The 27751-nt window shown below is 43.3% G+C and overlaps 1 protein-coding gene across 3 annotated transcripts in view; it reads right to left on the bottom strand.

The window, feature by feature from the left end:
• Positions 1 to 8389: 8389 nt before the first annotated feature.
• Positions 8390 to 27751, bottom strand: part of LOC106607821 (HIVEP zinc finger 2) — a 97947-nt gene continuing 78585 nt past the window's right edge. For all 3 annotated transcript variants that reach the window (XM_014205212.3, XM_014205213.3, XM_014205214.3), the window contains 6 exons: positions 22610 to 27725; positions 22245 to 22396; positions 19669 to 19844; positions 19299 to 19400; positions 17936 to 18867; positions 8390 to 10982 (listed from right to left, as the gene is read on the bottom strand). In XM_014205212.3, coding sequence (XP_014060687.1) covers positions 10164 to 10982; positions 17936 to 18867; positions 19299 to 19400; positions 19669 to 19844; positions 22245 to 22396; positions 22610 to 27487 — 7059 coding nt within the window. In that variant the 5' untranslated portion in view covers positions 27488 to 27725 and the 3' untranslated portion in view covers positions 8390 to 10163. The remainder of the gene's footprint in view (positions 10983 to 17935; positions 18868 to 19298; positions 19401 to 19668; positions 19845 to 22244; positions 22397 to 22609; positions 27726 to 27751) is intronic.

Genomic DNA, 27751 nt, shown 5'->3' on the forward strand with positions numbered 1-27751 from the left:
GAGTGCAGTGATGTGTCCTGTAAGGAGCATTGGTCGCAAATCTGATGGCCCGAATGGTAAAGAACATCTAGCCGCTCGAGAGCACCCTTACCTGCTGATCTATAAATTATGTCTCCGTATTCTAGAATGGGTAGGATGGTCATCTGAATCAGAGTTACTTTGGCAGCTGGGGTGAAAGTGGAGCGATTACGATAAAGGAAACCAAGTCTACATTTAACTTTAGCCTGCAGCTTTGATATGTGCTGAGAGAAGGACAGTCTACTGTCTAGCCATACTCCAAAGTACTTGTATGAGGTGACTACCTCAAGCTCTAAACCCTCAGAGGTAGTAATCACACCTGTGGGGAGAGGGGCATTCTTCTTACCAAACCACATGACTTTTGTTTTGGAGGTGTTCAGAACAAGGTTAAGGGTAGAGAAAGCTTGTTGGACACTAAGAAAGCTTTGTTGTAGAGCATTTAACACAAAATCCGGGGAGGGGCCAGTTGAGTATAAGACTGTATCATCTGCATATACAGTTGAAGTCGGAAGTTTACATACTTAGGTTGGAGTCATTAAAACTTGTTTTTCAACCACTCCACAAATTTCTTGTTAACAAACTATAGTTTTGGCAAGTCGGTTAGGACATCTTCTTTGTGCATGACACAATGAATGTTTCCAACAATTGCTTACAGACAGATTATTTCACTTATAATTCACTGTATCTCAATTCCAGTGGGTCAGAAGTTTACATACACTAAGCTTGGAAAATTCCAGAAAATGATGTCATGGCTTTAGAAGCTTCTGATAGGCTAACTGATAACATTTGAGTCAATTGGAGGTGTACCTGTGGATGTATTTCAAGGCCTACCTTCAAACTCAATGCCTCATTGCTTGACATCATGGGAAAATCAAAATAATTCAGCCAAGACCTCAGAAAAAAATTGTAGACCTGCACAAGTCTGGTTCATCCTTGGGAGCAATTTCCAAATGCCTGAAGGTACCACGTTCATCTGTACAAACAATAGCACGCAAGTATAAACACCATGTGACCATGCAGCAGTCATACCGCTCAGGATGGAGACGTGTTCTGTCTCCTAGAGATGAACGTACTTTGGTGCGAAAAGTGCAACTCAATCCCAGAACAACAGCAAAGGACCTTGTGAAGATGCTGGAGGAAACCGGTACAAAAGCATCTATATCCACAGTAGAACGAGTCCTATATCGACATAATCTGAAAGGCCGCTCAGCAAGGAAGAAACCACTGCTCCAAAACCACAATAAAAAAGCAAGACTACGGTTTGCAACTGCACATGGGGACAAAGATCGTACTTTTTGGAGAAATGTCCTCTGGCCTGATGAAACAAAAATTGAACTGTTTGGCCAAAATGACCACCGTTATGTTTGGAGGAAAAAGGGGGAGGATTGCAAGCCGAAGAACACCATCCCAACCGTGAAGGACGGGGGTGGCAGCATCATGTTGTGGGGGTACTTTGCTGCAGGAGGGACTGGTGCACTTCACAAAACAGATGGCATCATGAGGCAGGAAAATTATGTGGATATATTGAAGCAACATCTCAAGACATCAGTCAGGAAGTTAAAGCTTGGTCGTAGATCAGTCTTTCAAATGGACAATGACCCTAAGCATACTTCCAAAGTTGTGGCAAAATGGCTTAAGGACAACAAAGTCAAGGTATTGGAGTGGCCATCACAAAGCCCTAACCTCAATCCTATACAAAATGTGTGGGCAGAACTGAAAAAGTGTGTGCGAGCAAGGAGGCCTAAAATCCTGACTCAGTTACACCAGCTCTGTCAGGAGGAATGGGCCAAAATTCACCCAACTCATTGTGGGAAGCTTGTGGAAGGCTACCTGAAACGTTTGACCCAAGTTAAACAATTTAAAGGCAATGCTACCAAATACTAATTGAGTGTACGTTGGGACTGTGATGAAAGAAATAAAAGCTGAAATAAATCATTCTCTCTGCTATTATTCTGACATTTCACATTCTTAAAATAAATTGGTGATCCTAACTGACCTAAAACAGGAATTTTTACGGGGATTAAATGTCAGGAATTGTGAAAAGATGAGTTTAAGTGTATTTGGCTAAGGTGTATGTAAACTTCCGACTTCAACTGTAAATGGATGAGAGACCTTCCTACTGCCTGAGGTATGTTGTTGATGTAAATTGAGAAGAGTTTGGGGCCTAGGGTTGAGCCTTGGGGTACTCCCTTTGTGACAGGCAGTGGCTGAGACAGCAGATTTTCTGACTTTATATGCTGCACTCTTTGAGAGAGACACCAATATTCCTTAGCCGGCCCACATAAATGGAATGGTCTACCGTATCAAAAGCTTTGGCCAAGTCAATAAAAATAGCAGCACAACATTGCTTAGAATCAAGGGCAATGGTGACATCATTGAGGACCTTTAAGGTTGCAGTGACACATCCATAACCTGAGCGGAAAGCAGATTGCATACCAGAGAGAATACTATAGACATCAAGAAAGCCAGTCAGTTGATTATTGACATATACAGAGGAACATACAGCATCCTATTTACAGAAGAACATACAGCATCCCATTTACAGAGGAACATACAGCATCCTATTTACAGAGGAACAAGGAACATACAGCATCCTATATACAGAGGATCATACAACATCCTATTTACAGAGGAACATACAGCATCCTATTTACAGAGGAACATACAGTACCCTATATGGGAAACATTGGATAGCTGATATGGACCATATAAATTAGCCAGGTTCTGAGGAAGTACATGTAAAACCAAAGACATTATCTATCTGTCATAAATATATGCAGGGGACCACATTTTTAGGAAACAGAAGCTGACAGACGTGGTCTAACCATGTCTCTATGAAATACATTTCATGTTAAAATAATTAGGTCACGTTGCAGATTTTACAATAATTCCCCCAAAACTGCTCTCTTAGTCTACATATATTGATTGCTTATCAATTTCATTGGGCTCTCATATCACCACCAATGTGAGATTACAGTAAACAATAACATTAGTCTGACTCTGAGATTGTTGTTATCTGCTTTACATCTGGTTCTGTTTATGAGTTCCCATGCCGACCTTATGCGGCTCCAGTCCCCAAGCTAGCTTGCCTGGATCTCGGGGCCAGAGAGAGAGCGAACTTCATCCATCCGGCAGGCAGCCAAACCCAGCCTGGACAATAAAAACACCTCCCTATTTTGTAGAAGGAGAGTTTATCCCAACCAGAGTCTGACTGAATTTATACTGCACGTATAATAGGACTGTTCATGTAAGTACAGTGGCTGTTATCTTATCAGGGACATGGGAGGGATTTTTCTCTTGAGACATTGTTTTGCCTTGGGCTGTTTTGAACAGCAACATTAAGGATGCATTGTTTAAATTTGTAATTAAACTGCAGTCATTTTGGGGATTATAATCTAGTTAGGAGTGATGCAAAAACGATTTAAAAACGCTTCATGAAGTCTCATGAAATGAAAACCATAAAGTGTAAAGTAAGTGGATAAAACTAAATACATGAGAGGTGCTGACTAATGCAGAACAGTCATCCGTCTACATACATACAGTACACATTTCATCAGGTTTTCTACACAGCTGTACTACTTTGTTTTACCTACAGGTGGCAGTATATCTCTATGACATGTCTACAATGTATGTTCTTAAAGCAGTTTAGCCTAGAGTCGTAGTATATTTCATTCAACTGCTAAAAATACTAGGTAAATTTCATATTCACAAATGCAAATGGTCTAATGGTCTTTTTTCACTTTATAAATGAATTTAAACAATATGGCACTACTTTAACTAAAATGAAAAACAAAAGGCAATTAAAACTTGTATTATTAATGAATAGGATTTTTTTGTTTAGGATTCCTGGCAATGTAAATAGTTTGTATGTATGCTTGGTTGCATGTGACTATTCATTTTTCGTTTGTTGATATTTGTTAACAAAAAAGAAATAAAATGACTACTCTACTCTAAAAAAAATAAAAAATTAAAATACATAATAAAATACTAAAATACTAAAATTAAAACTATCTACATTCATATATAATATTCTAGGTCAGTGGTGACTTTTACTTCGGGTACAGTCTACCCAGCCTTTATGTAGGACATATGGGTTGTTGTGTGCACTATACTGCTTTATGCATACTGTATATATAATCCTTGCATTGACATTTACAGAATACAATTTTCTGGTAAACACAAATTTTGGTTCATATTCCAATGGTCCTGGCACACTCTATATAATTTTCATCAGGCCATCATGCATAGGTAGAGTACATTTTAATTAGTTAAACTTTATTTAACTAGGCAAGCCAGTTAAGAACAAATTCTTATTTACAATGATGGCCTAGGAACAGTGGGTTAACTGCCTTGTTCAGGGTCAGAATGACAGATTTTTACCTTGTCAGCTCAGGGATTCAATCTAGCAACCTTTCAGTTACTGGCCCAACGCTCTAACCACTAGGCTACCTGCCGCCCCAAATTTGATATAAAAATAATTTACATTAAATGATTTCCCATGCAAGTGGATTTCCATCTGAGGGATATCATCAGAGCTTGTTAACATCACCAGTTTTTCCTGTCAGTGCTCAGATGAACCTTCCCGATCCTGGAAACATGGACATGGGAGAGAACATTATGGTTTTAATTGATACATTTTTGTTCCTGCCACCAAAACATTTACAACTATTTCCTCCTCCAAACAGATTCCTCTCCAGGAAAACAGGCACACACGCTGTGAGGGTACCCCCTTAACCAAACACTCTCTACTTCCTTGGAACACATTATTTCAATCTTGACGACAAATTGCAGTCTTCCACGTTGCTAGTACTACATCCTAGTGATTCCAAATGACCAATTTTAAATGAGAGAAGTAACTATTTTGGCAAAATAAGACAGCTTTTAGACAGCTTGTTTACTGCACATTAAATAAATTGCATGGCTTGACGAGTCATCATTTATAACTAGCATGCATTTGTTTTATCCAGAAAAGTCCCATTGAGGTCAGAAGACATTATTACCTGGCCAAGATGTACTCATACACAATACAGTGCATACACAGCACAGCAAAAACATAAAGAGATTATTTCCTGTAATTTTGGGTGTTTATTAGGATCCCCATTAGCCACTGCAAAAGCATCAGCTACTCTTCCTGGGGTCCACATGAAACATGACATAATACATATTACAGAACAAGTCAAGGACTGAAATACATCAATTTAAAACGTCACACATAGCCAACATATCAGTACATACACACAATATCTAGGTCTAATACATAGTACAGTGCAAATTACAATGCAATGTATATAAAATGGCTGTGTCTCTTCACAGTCCCCTTTGTGCAGTATGGTGTTCTTTTATCCGTTTTTTAACTGCTTTTATTGCTAGCTTGAGTTACCTGGGGTGGTAGAGAGTTCCATGTAGTCATGGCTCTATTTAATACTGTGTGTTTCCCAGCCTCTGTTCTGGATCTGGGGACTTTGAAGAGACCTCTGGTTGCATGTCTTGTGTTGTACCAATGAGTGTCTGAACTGTGTGCCAACTGCTTGAACAGACAGGTCGGTACCTTCAACACATCAATACCTCGCACAAACACCAAAAGTGATGCAGTCAATCTCTCCTCAACTTTGAGAAAGGAGAGACTGGCCTGCATGTTACTGACACTTTCCCATGTACATCTAAGTGCGATAAATTCTTTGTTCTGGTCCATCTGCAATTTATCTATGTCCTTCTTTGCTGCACATGACCACACAGCTGGGCAGTAGTCCGGGTGACAAAAAAATGAGGGCCTGTCTGGTCGACTGAAATGTCAATAAGGCAGAGCAACGCCCTATCATGGACAGACCTCTTCCCATTTTAGCAACCATTGAGTCTATATGTTTTGACCATGACAGCTTGCTATCTAGGGTTGCACCCAGCAGTTTAGTCTCAACTTGCTCAATAGCCACATTATTCAATAACAGATTGAGTGATTTGTCCCACAAATGATGTTTTAAGTTTTTGAGATATTTAGCACCAGCCTGCTGCTAGTTACCCATTCTGAAACTGACTGGAGCTCTATGTTCAATTTCTGTTATTTATTTGAATGTTGCAGCCAATGTGTATACTGTTGAGTCGCCAGTGTACATAGACACAGGCTTTATTCAAGGTCAGTGGAAGGTCATTTGTAAAAACAGAAAACAATAATGGCCCTAGCCGGCAGCCCATAATAAGGCAGAGGACGCAAATCCATAACAGCTATGTTTTTTTCAGCAATAGGTTATGATCAATGACATCAAAGAGCTGTAATGTACAGTAACTATATCCTTAGAGGCATGCTACAGCACACCCTCTAAACCCATAACTAATGTTTCTCTTGCTCGACAACATTTCACAATACCCACTCAATACAAAGGGGGAAGTGGGTGATTGTGGCATTATAGGGATGGCCACTCCTTTTTTCAAGGAGTGTTTTTTTCAAGTTTTAATTTACTGTACATGCCTCACCGTTAAATCAATGACAACTGTAAATGTCTGTAAGAGAACAATAGAGAGTAGGTGGGCTATCTTTCGGGCCAGGAAAAACCTCTGGGCTGTGCTTAATATTCAGAGGCTGGCTCCAGCAGCCCGTCCTGCAGTCCTGATCCGTCTGTGGTAGCCGTTCATCAGAGAGGGTTGGACATGAAAAGACAGGACAAGGCCAGACGGATGGCAGGTGTCTGGGTGACACAGCCATGTCCAAGGGGCGGACGCTCAACCCACTGCCTGCCTGCCACCCTGATGGAGATGTAAGGAAAATAATACATTAACATGCTCACTCACAGCTGTGACAGCACCAGGCCACTGCACCCACACGCCTGGATACAAAATAACCAATAGGCTAGTCATTTGCCGGCTGTATTGTGTACTCTACCTGAATACCGACATACTGTAAGAGCAATTTGTCAGTTGCAGTATTCATGAGGATGACAATCTGACAATCCAAAATGGGTCTCTGAGTTACTGAAGATCTAAAGGGAGAATTCCCATGTGAATTTACGTAAACAGATGACTTTCAAAGTAGAAACATATAGACTCACCAGGTCTAAAATACCCTAAGATCAAAGTATCTTTCAAAGTGATCTGAAAGACAAACACATTAGTGAGAATAACCAACCTAGTTGTGTCAGAGTGGATTAAACCAAAGGGAAGTAACTACACGCAGGGAAGTGTGTTCAGGGATAGCCAAAAATGAGCAGCTGGAGATGAGATCTTTAAGGTTTTATATAAGTGGTATATATATATATATATATATATATAAGAGGTATAACTGAGGTAGTTGATAAAGTGTATACCATCCAAAGTGATCAAGATCCAATTTATAACGCGATGTGTTGGCTCAATCGGAAATTACCTGTAGATTTTAATGTGGATCTTCTGAGATACGGTTTGAATCCAGCTGTCACAGAATATGTCGTACTCGTTGCTGAAAATGTCATACTGGATAGAGAAGGACCAAGGCGCAGCGGGTATGTGGATACTCATTATTTTAATTGGAAAATGAAAAGCATCCACAGGAAAAAACAAAACAATAAACGGTACTCACGATCAACAACAGTTTTGCAGGCTATCCAAAAACGCAGTGCAAAAACAATTCCCCACAACCCCAAAGACAAACACACATACCTATATAGGACATCCAATCAAAGGCAACTATACACACCTGCCTTCAATTGGAAGTCCCAATCACCAACACAACATTCAACAAACACAAACCACCTGCCACATCCTGACCAAGACTAAGCAATACGCCCTCTGCTGGTCAGGACGTGACACCAGCGCCTCTACATGGTTTGTATGCATTGACTCCTGTTGCGCCTATGGTACTGTAAAGTGTGAAATGTAGTGTTGGCCTACATGATATTGCAAATATGAAGTCCAAGTCTTAACATTTTCTGGATTGACTGACCTTCATGTCTTGAAGTAATAATGGACTGTCGTTTCTCTTTGCTTATTTGAGCTGTTCTTGCCATAATATGGACTTGGTCTTTTACCAAATAGGGCCATCTTCTGTATACCACCGCTACCGTGTCACAACACAACTGATTGGCTCAAACGCATTAAGAAGGAAAGAAATTCCACAAATTAACTTTTAATAACTTAACTTTTATCATCAAGGGAAATGGTGGCTACTTTGAAGAATCTCAAATATAAAATATATTTTGATTTGTTTACACTTTTTTGGTTACTACATGATTCCATATGTGTTATTTCATAGTTTTGATGCCTTCACTATTTTTCTACAATGTAGAAAATATTCAATATTAAGTAAAAACCCTGTAGTGTGTAAGTGTGTCCAAACATTTGACTGGCACTGTATGTACATATGAAGCACTTGAGGAAGACAAAGAATGAAAGCATCGAGAACATGCATATTATTGTAGTCGTATTTATTTATTTTTTAACAAAAAAAAACGTTTTTTCTCACCTGTACTGTGATTCATTATTGAAACTGGGGTCTTACATGATATTGTACTTTCCACTGAACATCACAAAGTTACCCTTTTTATGTATGTTTACCTTTTTTTTCTTTTTTTTTCTATACAATGATTTGTGCTTTGATACCTTAGATTTTAAAGACATGTTAATACAGTTAAGTGAATACCAGGGACTACTGACAAAAATGTCCAAAGAGTAAAATACACAGATCTTATACACACCATACAAAATACATAAGAGTGACTGGCTGAGTGCTCCCATTCATTTAGGTTGTTTATTTGCACAGCTTTTTACAAGCAACTGGGGATTCCAAATTCCAGTTCCAAAATGTATATATTATGAGATTGTACCCCCAAAATTTAGGGAACATAAGGTGCATTTTTTCAGAGTTCTTGATATCTGTGTGTACAAGCCTTTAAAAATGTTTTGGGGATTAACTGACGGCATTGCCCAGAATCAACTCTTTCCATGTATAAATGTGTATGACTGCATGTGTGTGTGTGTGTGTGTGTGTGTATGTATGTATATATATATATATATATATATATATATATATATATATATATATATATATATACAGATTCATGGGCATTCAATATTTACATCTGCTGGAATGTTCCCCATACTACTCATTAAATCAAGTACTTCAAGCAACGTGATTCACAGAAGATCAAACTATCTTTAATATTTCACTACTACTTCAGTAAGCGATGAACGACAACAAAAAGAAAGAAAATGCATAAGTGCACATGTTGAACAAAAAAATAATAAGTTCTACTTTTTTGTAAAAAAATTACAAAATCACAACTAGTGTAGCCAATCCAGCAGGAGAGAAAAGGGTACAAGCATTTAGAACTAACTACCATACTGTATGTGGGTGTCAATCCAAAATGTAAGTGCAGATATATATATATATATATATATATATATATATATATATAGAATATATATATTTATACAATAGGTATATATTCTTGTAAATTTAATAATATGTATATACTTCCAAGTAAAGTGTATTCACTAACATATAAAGCCATTTTACAGTGTACATATTTTTTGCTCTAATTACGCCATAGCAAAACCCATGCTTTACATAGAAAAGGCATCCACAACATTAAGAAAAATTTACAATTTATAAAACATGATACAATAAATAGTATTATAGAATTGTTGCTGTACACAAAAGCCATTTAATTTCACTCATATAAAAATATGTTTTAGTGCAACCTTACATATATTGATACTTCACATCATTCAGACTCAAGTGTCCAAAAAAGACGGGAAATTGCATGTATTACAAAGCTGATAAACTTTATATATTTACATTTCTTCCTGCTTAATATGCTTATAAGAATATGAGCAGAAAGTAAAGAAAAGGCACACACATCTGTACATTTAAACGTACCAGACTGGAGTCCATAAGCAATTTGGTCAGGCTCATGGATAAGTTAACTTATACTGTCTGTATATTCTCTGAAACTTTAAATAAGAAATACATTGTTAAAATAGCAAACCAGGTTATAAAAGGCATGCTATACACATACATTGAAACTACAGAGTATCTACTTAATTTGCTTGTTTAAAGACTTTTTTGTGTTTGCGTGTGTGTGTTTGAATGTCTGTCTCTCTGTGTTCTTGTGTTGTGTGTGTGCAATAGTATGGGTTGATGTCTTTACGTTGCACGTCCCTCCCTTTTTAAACAACGTTCACCTGTTCTCTGTGGAGTCCTTTGATATATCTTTGCCTCTCTTTGTGCTTGCTGCCCTTTCCCCTGGGCCCTGTTGACCTGGTGACCTCTCCTTGACATGGTGGCCTGGCCCTGCCGTGGGGCCCTTTGATGTGGCCGGCAGGGAGGTCTCTGAGCTGGAGCTGGAGGGTAGGGGAAGAGGGGATGCCGAGTGGCCGGCCGGGGACTGCCTAACCTCTAGGCCACTAAAGTGCTGAATCCTGCTGGGGGCGCTCTCCTGAGGGATGGGGTGAGGGGGATGGCAGGGGTGAGGCAGCGGGGAGCGACGTCTCTGGTGGGGCTCTAAAGAGCACGCCACCCCGCCTTTCTCCAGAGAGTCATGTTCGGTAGCGATGCGGAGAGAGGCAATAGCTTTGGTACATGTCTGTATGCTCTCCTCCTGCTGCTTACTGTCCTTGATGTTGGACATGTCTGCGCAGTCCTGGCGACTTCCTGACCTGGGTAAGGACGGGCTGGAGGAAGGAACCGGGGTCCTCTGCATTCTTTCATGGCACTGGGGCGAATCGGGGGACCCGGTGGACCCCTTGCCCAGCGGGAAGGACACTTCACTGGTGCTAGACTCCTCGGACGTGCTCTTCTGCAGGGGGAGGCGGGCAGGGTGGGCCAGGCCGGTGACTGAGGTGGCCACGGAGTGCACCATCTGGATGCCCCCGATGGGGATCATGGGGAAGGGGGTGCGGACCTGCTGCTGGGAGTGCAGGGGGAGGTGGCTGAACAGGCCCTGGTGTGGCCGTGGGGACTCCTGGCTGCTGTGGGGAGGGGAATCCTTCCTCTGATCCTGAAACAATACAAGATGAATTCAGTACAAAATATAGTGGCCAAAGATAAATAGGGTCTGTGGATCTTAGACTATAGAATATGCAGATGATCTCAGATCTCCGTTGCAGATCACGATGCCTTGCTCCCAGACAGAATAAACAACTTTTTTGCTCGCTTTGAGGACAATACAGTGCCACTAACACGGCCCGCTACCAAAACCTGCGGGCTCTCCTTCACTGCAGCCAACGTGAGTAAAACATTTAAACGTGTTAACCCTTGCAAGGCTGCAGGCCCAGACGGCATCCCCGGCCGCGTCCTCAGCGCATGCGCAGACCAGCTGGCTGGTGTGTTTACAGACAATCAATCCTTATCCCAGTCTGTTGTCCCCACATGCTTCAAGAGGGCCACCATTGTTCCTGTTCCCAAGAAAGCTAAGGTAACTGAGCTAAATGACTACCGCCCTGTAGCACTCACTTCCGTCATCATGAAGTGCTTTGAGAGACTAGTCAAGGATCATATCACCTCCACCTTACCTGTCACCCTAGACCCACTCCAATTTGCTTACCGACCCAATAGGTCCACAGACGACGCAATCGCCATCACACTGCACACTGCCCTAACCCATCTGGACAAGAGGAATACCTATGTAAGAATGCTGTTCATCGATTACAGCTCAGCATTTAACACCATAGTACCTACCCTCCAAACTCGTCATTAAGCTCGAGACCCTGGGTCTCAACCCCGCCCTGTGCAACTGGGTCCTGGACTTCCTGACGGGCCGCCCCCAGGTGGTGTTGGTAGGTAACAACATCTCCACCCCGCTGATCCTCAACACTGGGTCCCCACAAGGGTGCGTTCTCAGCCCTCTCCTGTACTCCCTGTTCACCCACGACTGCGTGGCCATGCACGCATCCAACTCAATCATCAAGTTTGCAGACGACACTACAATTGTAAAATCTTCTCTCTGCCCCGTGGCAAAACATGTAGAATTGCAAGAAATGGACTTTTAAACAAAAAATGTCTCTCTTCGCTGTCATGAGGGGGGCCGCTAAAATGTTTTGCTCGCAAGGTGAGAATTACTAAAATAATTATTACATTTGTGATTTTGTCAGACAGCATAGGCAGCAGCTCTATAGAGATGAGAGGATGACTTAAAGAAATAATAAAGTCATCAAATAAAATAAACGTAATATACGCAACATTTGAAATATTTATTAATATTTATTAGTGCCTCCTGACCCCTCCTGTCTCAGTCTCCAGTATTTATGCTGCAATAGTTTATGTGTCGGGGGGCTAGGGTCAGTCTGTTATATCTGGAGTATTTCTCCTGTCTTATCCGGTGTCCTGTGTGAATTTAAGTATGCTTTCTCTAATTATCTCTCTCTCTCTCTCGGAGGACCTAAGGACCTAGGACCATGCCTCAGGACTACATGACATGATGACTCCTTGCTGTCCCCAGTCCACCTGGCCGTGCTGCTGCTCCAGTTTCAACTGTTCTGCCTGCGGCTATGGAACCCTGACCTGTTCACCGGACGTGCTACCTGTCCCAGACCTGCTGTTTTCAACTTTCTATAGACAGCAGGAGCTGTATAGATACTCTCAATGATCTGCTATGAAAAAATATACATTTCTTAATAACTGATCTGAAATCGAACTATCAGTCCAGTGAAATAAAAAAACAAGTTATTTAATGCCCATGATGTGCCTCGCAAGTAACAGGCTTTCCACATTTTGTTACCTTACAGCGTTATTCTAAAATGGATTCAATACAAAAAAGTCTCATCTATCTACACACAATACCCCACAATGACAAAGCAAAAACAGGTTTCAAGGGCCAAGAGTGTGCAAAGCTGTCATCAAGGCAAAGGGTGGATACTTTGAAGAATTTCAAATATAAAATGTATGTTGATTTGTTTAATACTTTTTTGGATACTAAATGATTCCATATGTGTTATTTCATAGTTTTGATGTCTTCACTATTATTCTACAATGTAGAAATAGCCAAAATAAAGAAAAACACTGGAATGAGTAGGTGTGTCCAAACTTTTGACTGGTACTGTAAGTATTTATTGTCATTATGGTGTATTCTGTGTAGACTGAGGAGGTAAAAAAAACCAATTGAATCCATTTTAGAATAAGGCTGTAATATAACAAAATGTGGAAAATGTCAAGGGGTCTGAATTATTTCCCGAATGCACTGCATGAAAATAGGCAAATGCATGAAACAACATTTATTTACAGTCAATGTAAATAGCCAATCATTTTTAGGAATTGTATTTAATTGGAAAAATAACTTTGCCTTGTGCTTCTTCATACTATCAACAAACTATCGGTTGATAAGCAAATGCTGGTTATGGTTAAGGTTAGGTTTAAAATATGGATTAGGGTAAGGGTTAAGGTTAGGGTTAAGTTTAGCATTAGGATAAGGGTTAGGGTTAGTACAGATGTAGTTGAAAGGTTACTGATCATCTGTAGATCTTCTACAGATGGACTATCCAAATTAAGTGTTACTTGGGATTTTAATGGATCTTGAGATGGTAGGAAAAATCAGCTCAAATACGACAAATCTATTACCAGCTAAAAAGAAGTCAAAATATGAATTTTCAAAAAAATATATATTATACAGCTGAAGCGGGCTCCATTTCACGCTTCATTTAAACTGGCCGGGTTTAAAAAGACTCTTAAGAACAAAAATAACAGTTATTAACCACTGAGTGATGAGCCAAGCTTACAGTACATTATGGCTACGGTTGCCTTATCTTTTTATCCCTCAGTACCACAGAAACCAACCAGATGGTGTGGAGAAGTCAAGAATGACTCCACAGTGCAAGAATACTGCATTTTTCCCCTTTCCCCAGGGATTCTTAATTAGCCACATATATAAATAGAAACGACCGCAGAGACTGTAAGAGCACTCTATAGTGGGCCTGCATGGTTCCATTGTACTATAACTTTAAGTTAGACTCTCCATTTATCATCCTAAAAAAGCAGCCACTAATAATACACTGAACAAAAATATAAACGCAACATATAACAATTTCAACAATTTTACTCTGTTACAGTTCATATAAGGAAATCAGTCAATTGAAATAAATGAATTAGGCCATAATCTATGGATTTCACATGACTGGGCAGGGGCGCAGCCATGGGTGGACCTGGGAAGGCATAGGCCCACCCATTTAGGAGCCAGGCCCACCCACGGGGAAGCCAGTCCCAGCAAATCAGAATGAGTTTTTCCCCACAAAAGGGCTTTATTACAGACAGAAATACTCCTCAGTTTCATCAGTTGTCCGGGTGGCTGGTCTCAGACGATCCCACAGGTAAAGAAGCTGGATGTGGAGGTCTTAGGCTGGAGTGGTTACACATGGTCTGCGGTTTTGATGCCGGTTGGGAGTACTGACAAATTCTCTAAAATGACGATGGAGGCAGCTTATGGTGGATAAATTAACATTAAATTCTCTGGCAACAGCTCTGGTGGACATTCCTGCAGTCAGCATGCCAACTTCACGCTCCCTCAAAACATGAGACATATGTGGCACTGTGTTGTGTGACAAAACTGCACATTTTAGAGTGGCCTTTATTGTCCCCAGCACAAGGTGCACCTGTGTTATGATCATGCTGTTTTAATCAACTTCTTGATATGCCACACCTGTCAGGTGGATGGATTGTCTTGGCAAAGGAGAAATGTTCACTAACAGGGAATTAAAAAATCTGCACAACATTAGAGAAATAAGATTTTTGTGCGTATGGAAAGATTCGGGGATCTTTTATTTCAGCACATGAAACACGGGATTAACACATCTTGCATTTATATTTTTCTTCAGTACATATACACACACACACACACACACACTATCATTCAAAAGTTAAGGGTGACTTAGAAATGTCCTTGTTTTTGAAAGAAAAGCAATTTTTTGGTCCATTAAATTAACATCAAATTGAAATACAGTGTAGACATTGTTAATGTTGTAAATTACTATTGTAGCTGGAAACGGCAGATTTATTTATGGAATATCAACAGTTGAATTCTGAAGTTTAAATAAACCTTAGCCAAATACATTTCAACTCAGTTTTTCACAATTCCTGACATTTAATCCTAGTAAAAATACCCTGTCTTAGGTCAGTTAGGATCACCACTTTATTTTAAGAATGTGAAATGTCAGAATAATAGTAGAGAGAATGATTTATTTCAGCTTTTATTTCTTTCATCACATTCCCAGTGGGTCAGACGTTTACATACACTCAAATAGTATTTGGTGGCACTGCCTTTAAATTGTTAAACTTGGGTCAAACGTTTCAGGTTGCCTTCCACAAGCTTCCCACAATAAGTTGGGTGAATTTTGGCCCATTCCTTCTGACAGAGCTGGTGTAACTGAGTCAGGTTTGTAGGCCTCATTGCTCGCACACGCCTTTTCAGTTCTGCCCACACATTTTCTATAGGATTGAGGTCAGGGCTTTGTGATGGCCACTCCAATACCTTGACTTTCTTGTCCTCAAGCCATTTTGCCACAACTTTGGAAGTATGCTTGGGGTCATTGTCCATTTGGAAGACCCATTTGCGACCAAGCTTTAACTTGCTTAATGATGTCTTGAGATGTTGCTCAATATATCCACATAATTTTCCTGCCTCATGATGCCATCTATTTTGTGAAGTTCACCAGTCCCTCCTGCAGCAAGTACCCCCACAACATGATGCTGCCACACTCGTGCTTCACGGTTGGGATGGTGTTCTTCGGCTTGCAATCCTCCCCCTTTTTGCTCCAAACATAACGATGGTCATTATGGCCAAACAGTTCTATTTTTGTTTCATCAGACCAGAGGACATTTCTCGAAAAAGTACGATCTTTGTCCCCATGTGCAGTTGCAAACCATAGTCTGGCTTTTATATGGCAGTTTTGGAGCAGTGGCTTCTTCCTTGCTGAGCGGCCTTTTAGGTTATGTCGATATTGGACTCGTTTTACTGTGGATATAGATGCTTTTGTACCGGTTTCCTCCAGCATCCTCCACAAGGTCCTTTTCTGCTGTTCTGGAATTGATTTGCACTTTTCGCACCAAAGTACATTCATCTCTAGGAGACAGAACACGTCTCCTTCCTGAGCGGTATGACAGCTGCGTTGTCCCATGGTGTTAATACTTGCGTACTATTGTTTGTACAGATGAACATGGTACCTTCAGGCATTTGGAAATTGCTCCCAAGGATGAACCAGACTTGTGGAGGTCTACAATTTTTTTTCCTGAGGTCTTGGCTGATTTCTTTAGATTTTCCCATGATGTCAAGCAAAGAGGCACTGAGTTTGAAGGTAGGGCTTGAAATACATCCACAGGTACACCTCCAATTGACTCAAATTATGTCAATTAGCCCATCAGAAGCTTCTAAAGCCATGACATCATTTTCTGGATTTTTTCAAGCTGTTTAAAGGCACAGTCAACTTAGTGTATGTAAACGTCTGACCCACTGGAATTGTGATACAGTGAATTATAAGTGAAATAATCTGTCTGTAAACAATTGTTGGAAAAATGACTTGTGTTATGCACATAGTAGATGTCCTAACCGACTTGCCAAAACTATAGTTTGTTAACAAGAAATTTGTAAAGTGGTCGAAAAACGAGTTTTAATGACTCGTGTGTATGTAAACTTCCGACTTAAACTGTACATAGCCGTACAGAAGCCCATTATCAGCAACCGTCACTCCTGTGTTCCAATGGCACATTGTGTTAGCTAATCCAAGTTTATCATTTTAAAAGGCTAATCATTAGAAAACCCTTTTGCAATTATGTTAGCACAGCTGAAAACTGTTGTTCTGATTAAAGAAGCAATAAAACTGGCCTACTTGAGACTAGTTAAGTATCTGGAGCATCAGCATTTGTGGGTTCGATTACAGGCTCAAAATGGCCAGAAACAAAGACTTTCTTCTGAAACTCTTCAGTCTATTCTTGTTCTGAGAAATGAAGGCCATTCCATGCGAGAAATTGCCAAGAAACTGAAGATCTGGTACAACGCTGTGTACTACTCCCTTCACAGAACAGAGCAAACTGGCTCTTACCAGAATAGAAAGAGGAGTGGGAGGCCCCGGTGCACAACTGAGCAAGAGGACAAGTACATTAGTGTCTAGTTTGAGAAACAGACGCCTCACAAGTCCTCAACTGGCAGCTTCATTAAATAGTACCCCGCAAAACACCAGTCTCAACATCAACAGCGAAGAGGCAACTCCGGGATGCTGGCCTTATAGGCAGAGTTCCTCTGTCCAGTGTCTGTGTTCTTTTGCCCATCTTAATCTTTTTTTTTTATTGGCCAGTCTGAGGTATGGCTTTTTCTTTGCAACTCTGCCTAGAAGGCCAGCATCCCGGAGTCACCTCTTCACTGTTGACGTTGACGTGTTTGCGGTTACTACTTTATGATGTCATTCCATGACATAGACTGACCAGGTGAATCCAGGTGAAAGCTCTGATCTCTTATTGATGTCACTTGTTAAATCCACTTTAATAAAGGGGAGGAGACAGGTTAAAGGAGGATTTTTAAGTCTTGAGACAATTGAAACATGGATTGTATATGTGTGACATTCAGAGAGTGAATGGGCAAGACAAAAAATGCAAGTGCCTTTGAATGGGAGCACCGGTTTGTGTCAAGAACTGCAACGCTGCTGTTTTTTAACGCTCAACAGTTTCCTGTGTGTATCAAGAATGGTCCACCACCCAAAGGACATCCAGCTAACTTGACAGAACTGTGGGAAGCATTGGAGTCAACATGGGCCAGCATCCCTGTGGAACGCTTTCAACACCTTGTAGAGTCCATGCCCCGACGAACTGAGGCTGTTCTGAGGGCAAAAGGGGGTGCAACTCAATATTTTGAATGTGTTCCTAATGTTTGGTATACTCAGTGTATATTATGCCAGTAAGGAGCTGTTCATGAAGGCTGATGTGCAATGTTTATATAATAGAATAGAACAGTTTAATACGTTCTGGAACACTTACTGTCTCCATCTCTGAATGGCTTCTGCTGCTCTGGCCCATTGGCACCATCTCTGAGTGTAGGTGCTGGCCCAGACTCCAGGGGGCACTGTGATGGTGCATGCCCCTCCTGGGGGAGACAGGTCTGATCATGCCCCGGTGGCGACTCCGTGGAGACAGCTCCCTCCTGCACAACAGTTCTCTGCCCGGTGACATGGGGCGTCCGGTGTGGGACAGGGGTGAGATGTGACTCCTGGGGGAAAGGTCCCTGCGGGGCGAGAGGTCCCTTCTGAAGGAGATGTCCCTCTTGGGGGAGATGTGCCTGAGAGGGGACACCTCTCTGTGGGGTGACAGGCGGCCATGGGGGGACAGGTCCCGTCGGGGGAAGAGGTACTTGCGTGAAGTGGAGGTGGGGGACGGCTCTCGGAGAGGGGAGGAGTCCAGGCCTGGGGAAGAGAGGCGAGACGGGGACAGGTCGAATGATGAGGAGCTGTGAGCTGGGGAAAGGCCAAACTCCTCGTCCATGGAGCTGGGTACGTCTAGCCTGCTCTTATAGTTCTCACCCAGGGCCCCCTGCAGCAGCTGCTGGTACTCTGCCATCTGGTCCTGGCCTGCACCCTCACTGGGCACCATGAGCTGGGTGATCTGGATGCTGGGCAGGCTGGTGAAGTAGCTGAAGAGGGGTGGTTTGGAGCAGTGGCCCAGCAGGTCTGAGGAGCAGGCGCCCTGAGAGTCCGTGACGGACAGAGATGGTATGCCATAGGGCTGAGGGCTGGTGCTTCTGGAGCGAGTCTTCGGCGTGGATTCACCATCGTAATCGTCGTCATCATCTTCATCGTCATCCACCTCATCCCCGTCATCCTCGCCACCATCAGAATCATCGGCGTCTGAGAACTGGTGGTCAGCCATGATGCCTGACATCTTCCCAGACTCCCTCTGGTCATCCTCGCCATTGTCTAAAAAGAAACATATGGTTTATCCAACCGTTGATCCAGTCAAACCCTATGCAAATGCAGTAATAGTAGCCTACTTTGTTCTGCAAGACAAATAAACAGCATTTAGTGCAGTCTTAACAAGGAAATGAGACATACAAACACAGTAGTGCTTTCTATTTAGGCGTTTACAAATCTTTTACAGCAACTGCAATTTAACTATTTTGGATTGAATGGGTCACTGGTGTTCTTTCCCACAAGCAGGGTGAATGTGAACTGTGTATTTTTAAAGTTGGTCATTTTACATAAACCTGACAAAGGCGGCTCCTGTTTTTCATTACGATAATTGTTCCTCAAGAACCGCACCAGTGCAACATACAGGGCCCAGTATTTATCAAATTTTGGCTCATCTCTATAAAATATGCTCAGCCTGATATGCTCAGTCTGATTCATACCAGCTTCTTCAGCGTCCGCATCCTCCACAGATGTCACTGACACCCCGAGCTCCAAGCACTTCTTCATGTGGGCTTTCGACTTCATGTGTTTTGTCAGGTTTCCTGAAACAAGAGTTTACGACTTTTAAAACGTCTTACTGGAAGCAGCACAGGCCGTCTGGCCTTTCAATTCACTCATCAACACTCCACTGCAGCAGAGAGAGAGAGAACCTTACCACAATGAAGTGCAGACAGAGGTCTGTTTAGTTCTACATAAATCCTTTTCCAATGTGATCACTGTTTTTGTTTGAACTATCAGGTTAAAGTGCTTCAGAAGAAAGGTGTACATTTGCATACATGTGGTTATATGAAACAGAAGAAGGAAACCCACCTTTAGTTTTAAAAGCAAAGTTGCAGAACTTGCAGACATACGGCCTGACATCGGTGTGTGTGCGGATATGTTTCTTCAGCATGCTTGGCTTCTTACAGCGGATCCCACACTCTTCACATATGTACTTCCCTCTTCCTCTGCCCCGCACGTAAACATAGTCTTCATTGGATTTGTACCTGAAATCATAACAAGATCAGATTTTTCAACATTATTGGAGGGTTTTGAGTATATCGAAGCATGTGTTAAGGGAGCAAATACCAAATACATCAAACAGCTAACTTTACATTGGGAAAGTTAGCCTGCAACTGCTCAGAGAAAATATTTCTGGTGCCAAATTCAACTGGGTATTGGTCAGACATTTTTACAGCTGTTCTCGTTTCTGAAATTGAATTATATGAAGAAGAAATCTAACAATATGGTAATATCTTCAAAGGGATATTCAAGATACCGTTTGTGATTGTGATTTTTTTTGTTTTTAAATTATTTCAAAAATAATTTGGAAATCTATTTATCGCTTGAACCAAAGTAAAGAGGTTACCCGAAGCCTCACGGACAGTAGTCAATAATACCATGGCAGTTAAACAACAAAACTTTGCTCTACTGTATTTCCATAAAAACAGTAGCCTATGCTAGTAACGCCTTTCAATCACAATTAAAAGCCATCTGAAAAATACATTCTGCTTTATATATATACAGTGCATTCGGCAGGTATTCAGACCCCTTGACATTTTCCACATTTCTACTTTACAGCCTTATTTTTCCTCATTAATCTACAAATAATGACAAAGCGAAAACAGGTTTTTAGACATTTTTGCAAATGTATTGAAAATAAAAACAGATACCTTATTTACATAAGTGTTCAAACCCTTTGCTATGAGACTCGAAATTGAGCACAGCTGCATCCGGTTTCCATTGACCATCCATGAGATTTTTCTACAACTTGATTGGTGTCCACCTGTGGTAAATTCTATTGATTGGACATGATTTGGAATGGCACACACCTGTCTATATGAGGTCCCACAGTTGACAGTGCATATCAGGGAAAAAACCAAGCCATGAGCTCAAAGGAATTGTCCGTGGAGCTGCGAGACAGGACTGTGCTGAGGCACAGATCTGGGGAAGGGTACCAAAAAAATGTCTGCAGCATTGAAGGTCCCTAAGAACACAGTGGCTGCCATCATTCTTAAATGGAAGAAGTTTGGAACCACCAAGACTCTTCCTAGAGCTGGCCGCCCGGTCAAACTGAGCAATCGGGGGAGAAGGACCTTGGTCAGGGAGGTGAACCTGATGATCACTCTGAAAGAGCTCCAGAGTTCCTCTGTGGAGATGGGAGAACGTTCCAGAAGGACAACCATCTCTGCAGCACTCCACCAATCAGGCCTTTATGGTAGTGACCAGACGGAAGCCACTCCTCAGTAAAAGGCACATGACAGCCCGCTTGGAGTTTGCCAAAAGGCACCTAAATACTCTCAGACCATGAGAAACAATATTCTCTGGTCTAATGAAACCAATATTTAACTTTTTGGCCTTAATGCCAAGTGTCACATCTGGAGGAAACCTGGCACCATCCCTACGGTGAAGCACGGTGGTGGCAGCATCATTCTGTGGGGATGTTATTCAGGGGCAGGGCCTGGGAGACTAGTCAGGATCGAGAGAAAGATGAACGGCGCAAAGTACAGAGAGATCTTTGATGAAAACCTGCTCCAGAGCGCTCAGGACTTCAGACTTGGGTGACGGTTCACCTTCCAACAGGACAATGACCCTAAGCACACAGCCAAGACAACGCAGGCTCCAGGACAAGTCTCTGAATGTCCTTGAGTGGCCCAGCCAGAGCCTGGACTTGAACCCGATTGCCCATCTCTGGAGAAACCTGAAAACATCTGTGCAGCGACTTTCCCCATCCAACCTGACAGAGCTTGAGAGGATCTGCAGGGAAGAATGGCAGAAACTCCCCAAATACAGATGTGCCAAGATTGTAGTGCCATACCCAAGAAGACTCGAGGCTGTAATCGCTGCCAAAGGTGCTTCAACAAAGTACTGAGTAAAGGGTCTGAATACTTATGTAAATGTGATATTTCAGTTTTGTATTTTTAATACATTTGCAAAAATTTCTAAAAACCTGTTTTTGCTTTGTCATTATGTGTTATTGTGTGTAAAAAAAACCATGTATTCAATTTTAGAATAAGGCTGTAACGTAACAAAATATGGAAAAAGTCAAGGGGTCTGAATACATTCTGAATGCAGTGTATACATCCTATTTCTGCAGAAAAAGCCTTCAAGTCCATGAACGTAAAGCAGTAATTTGACAAAATCATGTAATAGCTACATTTCAGTTATCACAGTAATTGTTTTACCATTCTCATATAACATAGGCCCTGAAGAAAAGGTTTCAGCCATTAAATCCAACTTAACCACAAAATATTTCATATTTAAGTGCTGATAATTTCTATACAAACCTGTACATTTTGTATAGAAGTCACAACAATATAACAATTTAAGCAGCCGTCTCCAGAAGGTTCCACACTGATATCAAAAGGCTTTCATTTTAATGGCTAATGGCAGCCATCTTGACATACCCTCCTTCAAAGATTCTGATGCGAGTGGGCTCAGCCTGCTTTGAGGAGGCCTCCTTCTCTCCGTGGTCCTCCTTGATTCGATCCCTGGAGCTCAGCCCCTTGATTTTCTTCCCATATTTGCTCACATCTAGCTGCATGAGTTCTGGCTTCATCTGCAAATGGAAAACATGCATAACACTAAGTTAAATCCTCACAAACAGACAAAAACACTTGATGGCAGATGTAATGAAATAATATTTTATAATATTGTAGGGGATTTCAAACTTTCTAAACCTTACATGTGAGTTATGAAATCTGTAATGCTTATTTAGTAAATGTAAATGTAATGAATTGTGAACACGAGGCAAATGTGACGTGTTGATTACCTGCTCAAACTTCTGCTTCCAAGCAAGAGAGGACACAAGTTTTCCAGTCCCGGGTTGATACATAGCAGCCATCGTGTAGGTTTCTGTGTTCTTCCTCTGCTTGGAGCGGAGCAGGGCCAGAGTAGCCTTGGTGCTGAGGCTGAGAGGGTTGGGGTTGTAGGAGCTGATGCACCAGGAGCCGTAGACAGAAGTTAGGGGAGTCGTCTGAGCGTTGTTTGGCTTGGTGTAATTCAGGAAGCACCAACTGACACTGGTTGCCGTGCGAAGACTGGGGAACTGGAAGAACTGCTGAACGTCTGCCAGATCTGTGAGCAGCAGAGTGCTTCCAGCAGCGCCCCCACTCTGATTGGCAGCCAGCTGCACCAGCATGTTGACAGGGATCTTGCTGCCCATGGGCGGCTTGGCCTCCTCTGGAGTGTCACTGGAGGAGACCATGGACTGTGGGCTGGAGCTAGCCTCTGGGGTGAAGGAGTCATCAACATCTAGCTCCTCTGGGGACTCTCTGCCACCAGGGATGTCCATCACAATTTGCAGAGGGGGAGTGAAGCTGTCAGCTGGTGGCACATCGGGTATGTGAGGTGCGTTGGAACGCACTGGGATTTTGGTGGAAGGGAAGTCTACTGGTGGGGAGGAGGACATCCTCTCCTGATCGTCCATTGAACCCTCACTCTTTAGAGGTGCACGCTTTGGTAACTTGATGCTGTCCTTCGAAGCACTCAGCTCGACAGCGCTCAGCTCCTTTACAATCTGACCGTACATCTTCTCCTCCTTGACCCGTTTCTGCTGTTTGGTCTCTATAAAGAGTTCCAGGCTACTGGCCGGTGATAACATCCGCTTGCTTCCCCCGCTACTGGAGGACGCATCCGTGGTGGAGATGGTTCTCGATGTCAACGACAGCGGAATTCCCGTGTTTAGTCTCCCATGTTCGGTGTTCAGATCTGGAACTTTCCAGAGTGGATAACGTGGAGCTCCCTCAGGCTGACCAAGGATCTGAGATAGGTTAAAGCAAACTCCGTGCTTTGAAACACTGCCGCTTGTGAGTGAACTGGATGATGCATTCTCTGAGCATATGACTCTTGCTGAATAAGTGCTCTGGCTGTGGTTAGCTAAGAGCTGTGAAACACTTGTGTACATAACACTTCCGTAAGATGGCACGTGAGTCTGTATCCTAACGGGGATTAGCATACCTGGGAGTGATGGCTGTGAACCTGCATTCTGAGTGGCGAAGATTGGCTGGACCTGTTGCAGGAGCATTTTACTCTCGGTGAGGGCCACTTTAGACGGTGGAGAGCTGTAATGCTGGGCCTGGGGGGAGACCCTGGAGGGATACTGGTAGTTCTGACTGATAGCACCGTCAGCCTTCATGTCACACTGCTCCTGGATCTGCTGTAGCTGATGAAGAGGTGGGTGGGATTTCTGGAGCATGTGCGGTATACTAGGCTGTCTGATATGTAGTTTCTGTAACTGGTGTGGCTGGAAAGCCAGATGCTGCTTGTGTCTCTGTGTTGACTCCGGATGCCAGAACAGGCCAGGCTGAAATGGCAGGAAAGGCAGTGAAGCCAAGCTGCTCTGGAGTGAGGAGTATTGCATCGCTTCCTGGCTCATGAGCTCATGACTTGGATGCTCTCCCTCTGATGACTGTTGACTTGGCAGACAAGATGACTTCTGGAACAGTGTTGGGTCTTCCTGGCTGTCCTCACTAATTCTCTGTTGCAGAAGATGATAATGTGACCCTCTCTTAGGTCTTGCTACTTCGCTGGCTGGTGCACCGTGAGAACCTTGAGAGGATAGGGGGCTCTGCCAAGATAAGGGTCCATGATCCGAGTGCTCTTGCTTGATGGTCATTTCGAGACCACCTTGCTCATGCACTACAGTCTCGGGGTAAACGCTAAGGGATGCCTGCCTTACTAGGTAGCCCCGTCTCCGTTCTTTCATGGCTGATGCACTGGAGTAAATCTCTCCCTGTCTGGATGATGTTGAGAGACTGCCATAGTCAAAGGACTTGCTACGGATCTCTGGGATCTCGGTGGCCAGAGCACAGGGAGCCTGTTCTGATGAGGATCGTCGCATCTCCCTCTGCTGGTGATGGCCGGGGATGGTGAGAGAGTTGCCACTGTACTCAGACTGCTTGCCAAAGTCATCCTGCTTGGTCGGTGACACAGACTTCAGGCTCTCTTCCTTGTCAAAGGACATAGAGAAGTTGGAGCTGTGGGACAGGTTGCTTTCCTGGCTGGGGCTCCTGGACAGGCTGGTGCAGGACTCAAAGCTGGACTCCCCAGAGGAGTGCTCCAGGTCTGCCAAACGCAGACGCTTCTTTTTAGGAGGCAGCTTCTCAGCAGGGAGCTGGGACAGCGTCTCACTCCTCTGGGGCCACTGGAATTCTTCAATGTGCTTCTCCGGCTCCTTGGTCGGTACATCAGGCTCTTTCTCAGGTTTATCTGGCTCCTCCGTCACCCTGATCTCAGGCACTTGGATGTTAGGCTGACGCACCAGTTTGGGGGGCATGTGACAGGGCTGGTTGGGTGAAGCTAAATCACTGTCGCTCTGCTGCTCCATGCTCTCAGACCTCAGGATAGAGTCCAGGCTCTGCACATCTTCTGTGTTTTCTGTATCTGACTGCTCTGAATATTGGTAAGAGGGTTTGTCTTGCAGGTAGGTTGGGTGCTCGAAGGACTCTGACTTCTCAAAGGAGTTTGGCCTACTGAGTGAGTTTGTGTGCTGAATGACAGAGATAACGTTGCCAGTTGCCTTTCTGTCAGAGTCTGGGACTAGCACTACATCCTCTGAGCACATACTACTACAGCATGTTTCAAAACTGTCTGATTGGCTATGTGCATTGTACATGGATCCAATGGATCCCTTCCCAGTAGGTGTTGCCCTTGAACCCACTTGACTACCTTGTTTTGAATCATAATCCCCAACCATATCTAGTGAGCCACTACTGTCATACTGGCCTGGGCCATCCTCCTCGTCCCCTACACTCTTTTCCTTCCTGCGTTTACGAGTGGCAATCTCTGTCATTCCCACTTTAGTACCATAAGGACTGTATGCTGTATGCTCTGGCACCACAGGACTACGCTCCCCTAGCTTTAACACCACAAATGGGGATGCGTTCTTGGGAATGTGTCCATAGGTTTCAGATTCGCCATGCCCTTCATGTGCTGAATGCTCAAAAGCTGCCTGTCTCCTAAGCCTCCTAAGACCGGCAGCACCCGGGTAGAAGACGTCATCAGAGGTCATCATCTCATCGAAGGAGTGGCTCACTCTTATCCCCGGTGGGACGTTGAGGTTGGTCGGGGAGGATGTTGGCATTGAGTTACTCCTAATGAGTGGCCCTGAATCAGGAGCTTCTAATAGACCTGTGTTGCTTTGGCAAGGGCTTGTGGGATACTGCTTAGGGTCAACGCCTGCTAGTAGATGCGCTTCACTGTTATCATTACGGAAAAATATATGATCTTCAGATATCTTCCCCATGACTAGGTTAGTGTCTTGGCCAACAGTGCCCATGCCTACTGCAATGGATTGTCTAGATCTAGGAGAGTTAGGTTTGTAATACCAAGTCCGACCAAACATGATCTCCTCGTAGGACTTTGCATTTGTGTTGGGAGGGCTGATCTGTTGCTCCGCACTCTCTGAAAGGGAGAAGTAGCCTGAGTCTGTGCTGCCTTTGCTGTGTGGACTCAGAAGGTTCAGGGACTGCTGGGACTGCTGGTCTGAGTCCTGTGATCCCTTCCTATCTGTCAGTTTCAGAGCCAGTCTCTGTTTGATAGTAGGAGAGTCATCCACACGGCTCACCTGGGAGCTGATGTGAGAAGCCTTGAGTTCCATGAATGGGGGGCACTCCATTGCTGTTGGTGGGATCCCATGTTTTGGGACAATTAGGATAGGCACTTTCATGGATGCCATAGCTAGTTCCTCAGCTGAGTCAGCATATGGCGGCTCCCCACCCTTCTCCATTGTGCTTTTGTCCATCTCAAATGATATCTGGGGGATGGGGCTGACTTTGTCCATAAACATAGAGGCCTCTGCTGTCTCCTCGTCGGTGTCCGTGCTCTGTTCACCGTCTGAGTGTACATCTGTCTCTCCCACTGAGGACGCTTGATCCATGTCTGTGCGTGAAGCTGCCAGTTCGGAGAATGGGACTAGTCCTGCTTTGATGGCATGGGCATGAGATTTTCGGTGTTTGTACAAATTACTCTTGGTTTTAAAGGAGAACCCGCAGGGGACACAAGGGTAGGGGCGTTCCCCAGTGTGTGAACGAATGTGCTTCTTCAGCACGCTGGGTTTCGCACAAGCCCTTCCACAGTAGTGGCAGATGTACTTTCCTGGCTTCTTGGGTTTCTGCTCCTTCTTATATCCCTCCTCTGGCAGCTCCGGCCCTGATTTGGAATACTGGCCAAAAGAACTGGGTAAACTGGGAGATTTCTGACGAGAGAATACTCCATGGGCACGGGAGTGTCCAGGGAATATGTCGTCAGAAGGGAGCTGTCCAGCGAAAGGCCAGGCATGGGCCTCCAGACCAGGCTGTGGCTTGGCTCCGGACAGGAAGTGCTCTTGCATGGGCTGCTGTGGGTACGGTTGTGGTAACTGGTAGGAGTAAGTACGGGGGAAAGCCTGTGTGTATTGACTGTCTTGAGATGGCTGACCCATTGCAGTTGATAACATCTTCCCAGAGCCATACTTTTGTGCTGAGACAGTAATATTACTGCCACTGGCACCACTTTGCAGGCTTTCGCGATGCGAGTGCCTTTTTCCCTCCGGGTCAGCGAAAGTGCTTCTTTTTGTGACAGCTGAGGGCTCAGAGACCCACTTCCTTTGTAGCTTCTCCCGTGGCTCCTTGGTGCATTTTTGTCCAGAAGCTGATTCATGTGGCTCCATTGTCCAACTATACTTCAGTTGGGTTTCTCAAATGTCAAATGTCAGATGCTGTAGTTCTTAAATAAAGGGGCCTTCCATTGCTGAAGTCGTTTTGGGTTGTTCTACATTTGAGTCACAAAGATCCTCTAGTGGGCATCAGAACACTTTCTTCCTATCAAGCATACTGTACACTTGCGAACTTGCTTCAGCCCTTCAATTCTCTGTTTATTCATTAAATGTATCAAGACCTTTGAGTGATCTGAAAATGCAAACAGAACATGAATA

Source organism: Salmo salar, chromosome 06, assembly GCF_965601325.2.
Source record: "Salmo salar chromosome 06, fSalSal1, whole genome shotgun sequence".
Lineage (NCBI taxonomy): Eukaryota > Metazoa > Chordata > Actinopteri > Salmoniformes > Salmonidae > Salmo > Salmo salar.